This window comes from Jaculus jaculus, chromosome 4 (genome assembly GCF_020740685.1).
Source record: "Jaculus jaculus isolate mJacJac1 chromosome 4, mJacJac1.mat.Y.cur, whole genome shotgun sequence".
NCBI classification, from domain to species: Eukaryota; Metazoa; Chordata; class Mammalia; order Rodentia; family Dipodidae; genus Jaculus; species Jaculus jaculus.
In genome coordinates this window covers 100,874,122-100,888,228 of record NC_059105.1, presented here as the reverse complement: position 1 = coordinate 100,888,228, position 14,107 = coordinate 100,874,122, and the positions used below count along the sequence as shown (strand labels likewise).

The 14,107-nt window shown below is 36.3% G+C and overlaps 1 protein-coding gene across 2 annotated transcripts in view; it reads right to left on the bottom strand.

Annotated features, from left to right (window-relative positions):
- Lrp1b (LDL receptor related protein 1B) overlaps nt 1-14,107 on the bottom strand; it is a 2,087,209-nt gene that overhangs the window by 376,247 nt on the left and 1,696,855 nt on the right. For both annotated transcript variants that reach the window (XM_045147485.1, XM_045147484.1), the window contains 2 exons: nt 11,020-11,209; nt 8,920-9,124 (listed from right to left, as the gene is read on the bottom strand). In XM_045147485.1, the coding sequence (XP_045003420.1) occupies nt 8,920-9,124; nt 11,020-11,209 (395 nt within the window). The remainder of the gene's footprint in view (nt 1-8,919; nt 9,125-11,019; nt 11,210-14,107) is intronic.

Genomic DNA, 14,107 nt, shown 5'->3' with positions numbered 1-14,107 from the left:
GAAGCAGGAACACTCATCCACTGTTGGTGGGAATGTAGGATGGTACAACCACTTTGGAAAGCAATATGGAGACTCCTGAAAAAGCTGACTATAGAGAAACCAACAGACCCAGTTATTCCCTTACTGGGCATCTACCCTAAAAATTTCAACCACAGGCCAGAGAGATTTGCTCAACCATGTTTGTAGTGGCTCAATTCATAATAGCTAGAAGCTGGAATCAACCCAGATATCCATCACTAGAAGAATGGATAACTAAGATGTGGTATATCTACACAATGGAATACTATACAGCAGTAAGAAAAAAATGACACAATGAAATTTGAGGAAAAATATTTGAACCTGGAACAGATCATTCTCAGTGAACTTACCCAATCACAGAAAATAAATCGCCACATAGTCTCACTCATCTACAGCACCTAACCTGAATCTACCCAAAATACCTTACATACCCAGCAAGCATTTCATGAACTAGACACTAGGAGGGATGGGGAGGGAGGGAAGGGCATCAAAGGGGTGGTACACACTAATCTAGACCAAAACAGCAAGGTACCATAAAATTCTACTTCCTAAAAGGTAGACCAAATGGCTGAACCTTCCCCAGGCCTTTACAGGAAACACCTGAACCACAAGACAATGGAAAGGTTAGGATCAAGTCTAACCTAAATCCCCTACATCTTCCTTCCCTCCCTCCCTCTCCCTCTCCTTCTCTCTTGCCTCTCTAACTCCTATATATTAGTTAACTTTTACCCTCATTTTCTTAGGGGGCACTGACCTGTAACTCCCAGTACCAGCATGGGGCTATCACCCACAATGAGCTTTTGATCAGAGAAACCTACAATGTTTTCTAAAAGAATGACATATTTCTGTCAGAGTACTTGATGACCCACCAAAGTTAGTGTTAAGACCCTATTGCTGAAGACACCATATTCAGCTGACACATAAAATGGAACAGCATGGCTGGAAGCCAGGAGAGAGTCTGTCCCCAGACAGTCAGTGTGTCTAGTGCCAGAAGGTGCTACATGGGCGACTGGGAGAAATGACCAATATCTGTCCAAGCAACTCATGGTCCAAACTAGGTAGCAGCAACTAACCTGTTGTGATGCCCACACAAGTGCAATGGTGGCACACTGCCATGCTGGGGAACCAACTGCTCTTGATTCACCTAACTGATCCCTTCAGTGGTACAAGACCCATAGCTGGAACTGGGAAACAAGTCAGAACCATATCCAAACATAAACCCTCTCTCCAATATTAAGTTACAATCAATCATGGGGTACAAGAGGTCCTATGCCTATTATACTCTCTATAAAAAAAGTAAGGGTTATCTCATTTGACCTGGTGCTAACTTACTCTCCATTGGAGAATCTGCTTCTCTTTTTCAGATAGATTCAGATCCTCAGGAGAGAGCCACCCCATGATACCTCAAAAGGGCCCTGACTGAAACTAAGGAAAATTGGCGAAACAAGCAAGGGTGTTGTTTTCCTGATGAACCGGATACCAGCACAAGGGGGAAGGAGACCAACACAGAGAAAAATCAGCTCCTACCAAATCAGAGAGCCAGAGCCCCAGAGGCCCCCAACACCTCATCACTGAAGCAGACCAAAAATGAATCCAACATGGCTCAGGGAAATTGTGTGGAAGAGGGGGCGGAAACAATGTCAGAGGCACATGTTGGGTCATGATATACAGAGGCATTTATCATACCAATAACTGGGCTAACCCCACAATGCACGACCCATATACCTCCAAAAGGAGGGGCCAATGGGGAGGGGATATGTCATGGATGAGCCTAATAATGGTACCAAACTGCCTGTACTTGCACAATAGAAAACATAATAATTTTTTAAAAAAGTGATGTGATGTGTGTGACTTTGTTTAAACCATTGTTCAACAAATATACCAGAGTACAGTACAGTGTCTATGAATATACAAAGAAGAGAAACTTCAAATACACCTTGGACAGAACAAAGATATTTTGGAACTTGTATTGTCAGAAATCTCACTCTCTGAATATGAAAACCTTGTCTCTGCTTTTCAGACTCAAGACTCCTGAAATTCCATAGCAGTATCAATATTATATTATCAGAAAGTAATACATTCTTCTATTCTGTTTGCAGTGACATAATGCCTTTTTCCATATAATCTGTGCACATTTATGTCATTTGACTTAAATGTAGCTTGCTTCCTTTTTAGTGAAAACAAACAAACAACAACAAAAAAATCTTCTTGAGTACTGTAAGCTGCTGAATTCCAAAGCAAACCTAAACACTGTTCGGATATCATAAATATAAACACTGAACTGTTCATAATAGACCAATCTGTAAGAGAATGTTCAAGTATATGAGTTTTTATTCTGAGGAAAGGATGAACATGACGATTCCTAACAGTACCTCTGCATTGGATGTGACATTTGGTCTCAAAGAATTGAGATTATTACATGTCTGTATTCATGCATCAGGATCACCTTCCAATGAGTAGATTGTAAAAAGGGAACATCTACTCTGCATTTTAAATTCTAAGTGACTTTTTCAAATTCAACAAAGTTAAAATACATTGTATTGGTGTGCATTTTAGCTGTCATTTGATTTTACACCTAAATTAAATATAATGTAACAAGTTCTTACTACATTGAGCAATACTCAGTCAGTTAATATTGAAAGTAAGACTAAAAATTATTACCTCATTAAGCATATACTTTGAAAATGATCAACTAAACTTCTAACTCCCCATTCTAATAGAAATTTTAGACCCTTATCTTTAATACAAATTAGAACATAAGAATTTACTAAATATTAATTATTTTAATAAGTATACATCTTAATAGTGGGTAAACATTTAATTAATCCATTTCCTAACGATGCTATTCAGTATATAGTCAAAAACTGAGGATATCAAAACATGAAGCAAATACAATAGTGACAGAAGAAAGAAAGATAGTCCCATGAAGAGTGGCTGTGATATCTAGAAATCTCTCTTTTAGAGTGTAACATCCAGGATTCTGCAAGGTTAGTGATAGTTCCTGCTTTTAGTTAAGGAATGGAAAAAAACATTCACTTTTTCTGTTCTGTTACTTTGATTGTCTAATGCATTTCTGTCCCTATCACTATCTTTTATACTATCCTATTTTTGTATAAGATATCTGAATGTTTGATCAACTTATAAACACTATATTATCAGATCCAAAATATTCTAGATGTGGTGCTAAGCACCTCATATTTCATGTAATTTTCATAGTTGCCCCATTATGGCAGGGATTTTGTGATGGCTCACATTTCACTGATGATCACATTGGATTCTATAGAGATTTTATATTTTCCTAGAAATGTTTAGCCTCATATGAGTCAAAAACAGTATTCTTTCACTAACAATCTAACCCCAGGATCTTCTTTTAGCCATATTTTAAAGCAATTTCTTTGAGAGAAATGGAATAAAAGTGCAAAGTCAATACTGACACAAAAGCTCAGTAGATTAAAGTGCTTTCTGAATAAGTGTGAATAACTGAGATTGGATTGCAATGATTCATGTAAAGCTGGGTGGATGATGCAAGTGTCAATAATCCCACTGTGCCTATGGTAAATTAGTTATGTGTTACAAAATAATGTTAATATTTTTTAAATATCATCTTTTAACTAGATCTGGTTTATTAAAGACTAAAGTACAGACATACTTTATATTCACATTTTTCTTTTGAGTGCTTAATAATCAGATGTAGCAGCCAAAACCAATGAGAATTTTAGAGCTAAAAGATATTTTGGTTCTAGCCTTTCTAGGTCTATCAAAACTCAGGAGACATTGGGATACTACTTTCTCTAGAGGGTCCCAAAGCTCTTAGTAATTCACTGGTCTTCTTGATCAGGGAAGACACGGAGACCCAGAGATTAGATTCTGGTCAATATCCTATCTACAGGAGGAGAGTCAAAACAGAGGGAAAAACCCTTAATGCCTCCAAGGGATGGAAGCAACATGGTTAGGATGGCCCTGACTCATCCCAGCAGATGGCATAATGCTGAGAGAGCCATAGAGCTCCACCCAGGTCCCTAAAAGTCTCTCCTAAAGAGCCACAACTAACCTTTAAAGTTGCAATATAAAATTAAGCATCAGTTGGGTGTAGTGGCACACTCCTTTAATCCCAGCACTTGGCAGGCAGTGGCAGGAGGATCGCAGTGAGTTTGAGGCCACCCTGAGATTACATAGTAAATTCCAGATCAGCCTGAGCTAGAGTAAAACCCTACCTCAAAAAATGAAAAAAGAAAAATAAATAAATAAATAAAAATAAACATTGGATACCTACTTGGTCTCAAGCACTAAGCAGAGCACTATAATCAGAAAGTAAGGCATATCTTAAAGAATTTAAACAGCACAGCACAGACTATAACTTTAGATATATGTATACTCAATGACTCAATGGAATATGTACCATTATCATAGTTATATTTTCTTGATAATATATTTTATTGATAATTCTGCTAATGCCTCATCTGCTGTACAAGAACATATACAGACTATACCATTTTGTAAATTTCTAGATCTTCATGATGAAAGAGAATCATACCTACCATTTCTTGCAATAATTCTGCTAATTTGGAGACATTGTGTGTTTAATTGTTATTTTAACCTTGTATCTTCTCATTTACAGTTATCACATAGTGATATCACATATCAGATAGTCCTTTGACAGTCGAACTCCATCTTCCATGGGTCCTCTCATTGCTCTTCATGGCCTGAAAATCTACAAACCTGAAACCTTAAAAAGCACCAATATTTCCCATCCTCATTTCACTGATTCCTCTTCGTTTTATCGGTTTCCCTTCCAATATCTTTATTCAGGAATCACAGGATTCTTCCCACACTATAAGACCACTAATAAACCATGGGTTCTGTATATTAGGACCCCTATAGGGGTATCCTAACTGCCACACTCAGTGACTACTCAGCTTGAAGAAGCCAGATCAATCAGTCATCCCAGTCTCCTAACGGCAGTTAGGGCTACCTCTTCAGAAGGGGAAAGTGGTAGAAGAGAGAAGTGACTAGACAGTAAGGGTAACAGAACCCCAAAAGTGATTTTTTTTTTGGAACTGTCACTAAGTTTGCAGGAAAGATTTCTAGATTAAGCTTGCACCTATCCTCTGCCCTCTTCTCTCATGGGGCTTGTAAAACCCCTCTTGCCTCTCTAAGCAAGAGCTCTCTTTCTTCCTTCTGTTATCTTGTAGGCTTAAGCCCCCCCCCCCCCACTTTTGTCCTCCTAAAGCATTAAGCTATAATAAACTCTTTCTGAATTTTATCCTCTGGTCTTTTGATTTTATTCTTTGAATTCATAGATCAAGGATTTGGGAACACCCCAAATTATGGGTGGATTGGTGTACAAAGAAGCCAAAATTCCTGCATCAATACTCAATAGTCTCTAGATAAAACTTTTAAATGTAATAAAAGATTTTTTTAAATGTACTGCATTTCCTTAATGGGTACAATGCATTTCCTCAAATTCATTAAAACATACATAATAATAAAAGTGAAGCCATCTTCATGATGCAAGGAGGGACTTTGACTCTACAGATTTCACAATGTCATGTAAAGAAAACTATGACATCTCCAACAAATGATTATTGGAACTAGAAAATTCAGTAAACCTGCTTGGTTAAAAAAAAAATCAACATATAAAAACTGACTAGATTTTATATATGCCAAAAATTATTCATACAAATTTCAGAAAATCACCACAAATCTGGCAGCTATAAAACACATGTGACAGCCTACTTAACCAAAAATGCAAATATCTCCACAAGACAATCCAGTGAAAGTAATTGCAGAGATTAAAAATAAATGGAATGATATTCTGTATTCATGGAACTGTTAGAATTAATGTTGTCAATGTATATGCTATCTCAAGTAACCAAGAGAATCCCTATACTCTATATCGAAATGCCATTGACATTATTCACACCAATTCAAAATATCCTAAACTTCATATACTTACATATATTCACATTTACATATCATATATATATGTATATTTAAACTTTGTATGTAAAAAAGGAAGCAAATAACATAATTAAGGAGTAACCTACAGAATGTTGTAAAGTATGTATTTTATATAGGTTAATTTCCAGAATATATAGAGAGCTCAAATAATTCCACAGCTTTTATTTACTCTAATTAACAATTTACCAAAGTCCCCATTAAATCTTCCCTAGAAAACAAATAAACACACACACACACAAAAAAAAATCCCTAAACTAGCCAACATGCATATTGAAAAAATATTCATCACTAATCATGGAAATGCAAACCAAAATGACCATGAGAGTCATGGATTTAATGTTACCCCAGTTCAAATGTCTAATATCAAAGAGATAAAATATGTGTATATAATATCATGTATAAAAAGATATAAGAAAACATACATTGTTGGCAGGAATGTATATTGAAGTTTATTATGGAAAAGAGCATGAGAGTTCCTCAAAAGATTAAAAGAAGAACCACTATATGAGCTAGCAATCCCAATATTGACCATCTAAAAGAAATGAAATATTGTGTAAGTTCCATGTAGCCAAGTCATAGAATGAGCTAAGTATACTTAGACCCACAAATGCATGAAAAAAAGTGTGGTAAGTTTTCTACAAAAGGCTGTTCAGCCACAAATAAAAGAAAGTCTTTTCCTTCCTGGAAACGGATGGACTAGGACACTGTTAGTGAAATCTACCAGACAGACAAAGCCATCTGTTGCATCATTACTCTCATCCATTGGTTTGTGAACAAACCAAACTCCTGAAGTGCTTAGCTGAATAGCAGAGACTGAAGAGGGTGGGTGTAGTGTCTTGGGGACAGGTTAGTCAATGGTACCTTCAGGTTAGATAAGAGAATGTGTCCTGGCACTTTATTGCACATGAGGTAACTATCATTGGCATCATATTTACATTTTAAAATTTTGTTTGTTTATTTAGTTATTTGAGAGCAACAGACAGAGGGAAAAAGAGGCAGAGAGGGAGAGAGAGAGATTGGGCGCGCCAGGGCCTCTGGCCACTGCAAACGAACTCCAGACGCGTGCGCCCCCTTGTGTATCTGGCTAACGTGGGTCCTGAGGAACCGAGCCTCCAACCGGGGTCCTTAGGCTTCACACAGGCAAGCACTTAACCGCTAAGCCATCTCTCCAGCCCCATATTTATATTTTAAAAGTTAGTATCTTGTAAGCAGGCATATGGGCAAAAAAGATTATTAAGATTATTTCAATAATAAATTGTGTGTTTAGGACTCAAGGTTGATCAACAAAATCTAACAAGAAACAGTGTTACAGATTATTACTAAAACATCCAAAAGAATCACAGGCAGTCTATTTAACAAGTTTTGTCTTGAAAAACAAAAGAGTTATTCTTAATAAAAGTAGAAAAAAACTTTTAATTTGAATATAAACAATGAATTATATTGTATGTGAATTATAGCTCAACTTAAAAATTTTATAGCTTTAAAAACTGGACATAAAAGACATATAAAATAGTACAGTGCTAACAACTGTCTTCAATATTCCACTCTCATTAATAGATATATGGATCACCTAGACAGAAAACAATTAACAAAAATTAGAATTAATCTATACAATAAATCAAATGGACTAATAGAATATCCCACCCAACAGGTTCAGAATACACATTCTTCTCAGCAGCCTATGGAACTTAATGATCACCTTATAGAGTCAACCTTAACAAGTACAAATTAAAGCTAAAATAATTGCTTATATCTTATCAAACCACAGTAGATAAAAACTACAAATAAAACCAAGGGAAACAAACAGCAGCAACAACAAACCACAGCAGAGCATTTTTGAATCTACTTCCAGCAAAGAAATGTCATTTGATCATTGTGTATGAAAACATATACATAACATATACAGAATGAATATATATATATATATTCGTTAAAATTTACTCATTAAGTGCATTAGTTATTAATATATTGTTCATTTAAATGTTTTAAAAATGACTATATCTTCATAATAAGACTGAAAGTTTAGTAGAAAATTTGCATTTCCAAAACTTAAGATGAAGTAATTTACCTGTCACATGACAATTTAAAAAGAGAGAAAGAAGTTAGGCATATGATTCTTTGATCAAGGATATTGCCTTTAGCACAAACCCAATATCATAGCCTGAGCTCATTATTGTAACGTCACTTAAGCACTCAGTGTCTGTCAATGCAAGCAAAATGATGACTGCACAAGATGAGGACACTTCATTGATGTAACCAACCAACAAGGTCTAGCCTTCTTACCATGAGATTGTTGCCACCAAAACTGATGCTCCTAGGAAGGCCAAGGACAGGGAAAGACACTGGAATATTGGAATTCATCAACACCCTTAAACACCTGCTATAACAGTTCTTCAATGACAACATAATGATTACTACACAAACATTTTACATACACATGAGAGATGAGAGAAAGGACACAGAGACTAGAGAACAGAGAATGGCTCTGCCCATAAAAAAAAAAAAAAAAAAAAAAAAAAAAATCCCACTTTTCTGTCTTCATAGCTTTTGCAGTTGTCTGGAAAACTCAAATGCAGTGAACACCTCTCTTTTTCTCATTTCCTTTATCTCAGAGTAACTAATTTCATTTTACATCTTAAAAATTATGAATAGTAATGAAGTACATATAAATCACTCAGCTCTTCAATTAATAACTATGAGAAAGACCATTGAATCTCTGGAGCAAAATTATGTGTCTATCTTTATAGCATCAAATATACTTGAAAAACATTAACAATGTCCACAGATCCACAGGGTCACTCTGTATGTGTGTGTGCATGCATGTGCTGAATAGATTACTCACTGAAATCAATTCATCCAGTTACTTTAGGACAATGTAAAGCAAATATTTTTCAAGGTCATTTTATACAGATGCTATGCAGAAATTCTCAATTAACTTACATGTCTTTGGGATCCATCATATTCACACCTTTCAATTTTCCCTAGGCTTCCATCTGAGAAATACAGCTTCTCTGCCCGGTGGTCAATTGTGAGTCCATTGGGAGTGAGTATGTCTGTGCTGACCACCACTTGGGCGTGCTTTCCAGTCAGCGTGGATCTCATGATGCTCGGATGCTGTTCATTCCAGTTCGTCCAAAACATTAAACTAATGAAAGTGAAAAGTATACCATAAAATTTTCATGAAGACCAAATGCATTAAGGCCAGGCATGGTGGTACATGCCTTTAATCTTAGCATTCAGGAGGCAGAGGTAGGAGGATCACCATGAGTTCAAGGCTATTCTGAGACTACATAGTGAATTTCAGATCAGCCTGGGCTGGAGTGAGTCCCTGCCTCAAAAAAAAAAAAAAAAAAAAAAAAAAAAAAAAAAAAAAAAAAAAAAAAAGGAAATACATTAGTAGAAACATGACAATGTCTAGCTGTATTTTTGTTTTGTAATTGGTACAAATCAAAATCTCCCCTCCCTTCAGGCTTGCTTTGAAATTCTGTATTTCTCTTTATGTATGTAATAGAGATACTCATTGAACAAAATCCCATATTTCTATAGTTTTTGTCCTGTCATGAGATAAAGCAATCTGTCAGCAATCTTAACAATAAACTGATTTTTAAAGAAGTTTGGTTACATATTTTAAATTGTGAATATCAGTAATACATTAAGTTCACATATGTATAAATTATGATATTATGCCTTATATGTTTTAAGTTTTCATTAAAAATCACTCTCCAATTAAAATAGTTTTAAAAGTATATTTAATTCAAATGTGCAGTTTACAACTGGGATTGGTAGTTTGCTAAATGCAACGTAAAAATGGAAATTCCAGCCTACATAAGAGTTTTTGATAAATAATTCATCAATCAACAATAAATATGAGTAATACTATGATGGTCTCCATGAGTACTTCAATGAATTTACCAATTTCTTTTACCAGCTTTCTTCACTCTTACTTCAGGACATTCACCGCAGCACTGACATTCTCCTGGTAGACTATGGTATGAATGAATCTGACATGCCTGGTGATGGAGTAGTGTCTAGAGTTGGGTTGGTTCTCCCTGGCATAAGAAGGCCATGTTCATATGAATCAAGGCACTTTGCTATAGCCGTCGGAGTTTTCAGGGACATGATAATGCTCACTTAAGTACATTACATCTAGCCTCACATATAGCTTTACGAGAGGGCATATAATTACTTCAATGAGGGATTTCGGTACATTTTTCTTCTGACAAGAGATCAAGGGTAGGTATCTGTCATTGCTTCTTACTAGTCATATTTCCTTCAAAACAACTGCAAAGGGCCTCTGATTCTCAGGGAAGGTCAGATTTAACTGGACTTGTTAAGTTATTTTGTTGAAGAATAAGATACGAGTTTCTACTTATCAACCTTACCATTTTAAGAGAGTGAAAGCCAAGGTCAATGTACATGTTTCTGCTTCATCTGTGCTTTGTGTTCAAATGTTCTGCATAACTGCTTCCTTTGTGACCACCCTCAAGCCTGACCAAAAAAAAAAAAAAAAAAAAAAAACTCTTTTCCAAGTTGTGGTACTTTTATTTACACCTGAGCTTCTCTTTGTCTTGTGAATTCTTCACAGGCATTATTTTACATCTCTGAATCATAAACCAAAGCAGATGTATGTGAAAAGATGGCTGTACCCAAACATCATTTGGTTGCTTGTTTTCTTTGTATTGCAATTGGGAAAATCCCAGGTTGGTATAACTGATTGAGGTGAAAAACTATTTTAGGCATTGTAGATGTTAATGATTTCTTTTTAAATTTACAATTTCATGCATCTATCCTACCACAGGATTATTTGTATTTTTGCTTTCATTATTTAATCTTGTTTTAGAAAACCTCTTAAGGAGATGACACCTGATATTTAAGTACTACAGATATTCACACTTAACAGTTATCTCATTAACAATAGTGTTGTCAACTATAAAAAAAGGTCTCAGAAGAAACATTTATTTTTAAAGTTAATCCTTTAAAAAATCAGCATAACTGAAACTCTTTTGCCTATAACGCATGAAGGGTAACACCACTTCTTACTTCTGACATTCATCCAAGGCCAGCACATGAGGGTGGTCATCTTCTGACATGGTGATCACTGCTTCTCTGTCAAATGCTCCAGGGTGGGTCTGGTCCACGGTGTGCCTGGTGATGGATGATGTTGTGGAGCTGGTCCAATAAAGCGTATCCCAGGCTCTGTGATAGGCAAGTCCTTCAACGGAACCCACATCTGATGGAGGCAAACCAAGGAATAATTGCATGTTTTTTTTTTTTAAATAAAGACACACATCTCTTACTTTATTAATCATTTCTCCACAAAGAGCATAATGTGTTAATCGATACCTGTAAATAGTATATTACACAAAATAAATATATTTGTAATGTAACACACATATGTATACCAGCACACACGCACACGCGTGCGAGCATGTGCACACACACACACACACACACACACAATACGTACATATATGCCATGAAAGTATGTTTTTGGAAAAAAGTCATTAATAATTTAATCTTTTGATACAAGTGTGAAAACCACAAGACTTTCCCTTTATGTAGGATCATGTCTTTTTTGTATCTTGTGATTTCAAATAAACATGCAATACACAACTTAGAAATATCTTTGAAAATCATTTGCTCACAATACAATTTTGGTGAAATCATAACAAGTTTTGTAATGATACTACAGATATCAATGTCAAGCAAAACCAAGCTCTTCAGAATGATAGCAAATCAAACAGCTTTATACTTGCAAGTGTCAAATGACAGCAGGAATTATTTTAATACGTCAACATGGCAGGTTATTTGATTTTCGGATTCTGCTAATGTGTTATAAAAATGAAATGAATTGAAATTATAAGGTAAAGCTTCAAATACTTCAAATGCTGTTAGAAGAGGGCAAATAGTAGCCTACATATCTGAGTACACAAAAGTCATGGAGTGAAAAACAAAAGTTTTTTTTTTTTTTCTCTCTTTTTTCAATAGAGTATTGAGTACACCTTTAAGTACAATTCAATGATTATTTTTCTTTTGTTTTACTTGTTTTCCTCTGCTTTACTCTTTTCTCAGTCAGTGTAACAAATGCTATATTATCCACATCTCAGGAAATTATATTAAAAATTAACATTGTTGGTGCTATATGGGCGACTGGGAGAAATAACCAATATCTGTCCAAGCAACTCATGGTCTAACCTACTTAGCAACAAATAACCGGTTGTGATGCCCACACAATAATAGCACACAGCCATGGTGGGGAACCAACTGCACTTGATGGCTAACTGATCCCCTGAGTGGTATGGGACCCATAGCTGGAGCTGGGAAACAAGTCAGAACCATATCCATACATAAACCCTCTCTCCAATATCAAGCTACCATCAATCATGGGCTACAAGAGGGCCTACACCTATTAAACTCTCTATAAAAAAAAAGTAAGGGTTATCTCATTTGACCTGGTGCTAATTTACTCTCCATTGGAGAATCTGCTTCTCTTTTTCATATAGATGCAGATCCTAAGGAGAGAGCCACCCCATCATACCTCAAAAAGGCCCCGGCTGAAACTAAGGAAAATTGGCAAAACAAGCAAGGGTGCTGTTTTCCTGATGAACCGATACCAGCACAAGGGGGAAGGAGACCAACACAGAGAAAAATCAACTCCTACCAAATCACAGAGCCAGAGCCTCAGAGGCCCCCAAAACCTCATCACTGAAGCAGACCAAAAATGAACCCAACATGGCTCAGGGAAATTTTGCGGAAGAGGGGGCAGAAAGAATGTCAGAACCACATGTTGGGTCAGGGTATGCAGAGACATTTATCGTACCAATAACTATGAGCTAACTCCACAAGGCATGACCCATATACTTCAAAAAGGAGGGGCCAATGAGGGGGGGTAGGTCATGGATGAGCCTAATAAAAGTACCAAACTGCCTGTATTTCCTGAATAGAAAATTAATAAAAAAATAATTTAAAAAATTAACATTGTCACATAGTTTTTATTTTTCTGTGAAAGAATATTTTTAATAATCATATTATATATGCACTGTATGTTGAGAAATAGCAGAACTCTGACTAACTTCAAGCAAGTAGGAGTCATCAATCCATTCTCTCCTGTGCCATCACTTTTCTATTCCTGTGACTTGGCCAACCCTCCCCCTGGATACCCTCTGTGCAGTTCCTGCAGGACCATCCAGCAATGCTCCTGTGATGAAGTACATTCTCCTTATCCAGGGTTAACATGACTCCAGAGCTGTGGATGTATGCAGCATGTCTAAACACCCAAGCATAAATGCTTTTAGTGTGACTTTGTAGTACATGATAACCTGAGAGTTCATTTGACCATAATCTGATGCTACAATTTATATTCCAGTAATGCCTTTCTCTCTCAAAAGATATTTAATTCTGGATCGGGGAAATGACTTAGTGGGTCAAGTTCTTGCTGTGTAAGCAAGATGACCTGAAATCAGACCCCCAGGATCCAGGTAAAATGCAAGGTGTGGTCAGACGCTCCTGTAACCTCAGAGCTGGGGGTTGGAGGGCAGATGCAATGGGATCTCCAGGGCTTGCTAACTGGCTTGTGTAGCATAATCAGTAAACTCCGTGTTCAGTGAGAAACTATGCCTAAAACAGTAATATGAAAATTCATGAAGTACGGACCTGACGTCAACTGTTACCCTCTACCTGCTGTACCCCGACACAGATCTCCACCCACATAAGGTAACATATGCACATGTAAATATATTTAAATCCTTATAAAATCATATTTGTCACTAAAAATAACACACTGTTTTTGATATTTATTTATTTATTTATTTAAGAAAGACAGATAGTGGCAGAAAGAGAGAGAGAATGGTGCCATGGACTCTAGGCACTGCAAAAAAAAATCCAGACACTAGAGTCACCTTCTGCATCTGGCTTTCCTGTGCAATGGAGAATTGAACTTTGGCTTCCTGAGGCTTCTCAGGGAAGTGCTCTAGCCACTAAGCAATCTCTCCAGTCCCAGACTGTTGTTTTCGTAAAATCATGAAAATAATTTGAGTTTGTATTAAACAAAATTTTTTATGTTGTCAATAGAGCAGAGCCATATGGTATGTGTACATGCATAGTTCCCATTTATGTGTTTAAATTCCTG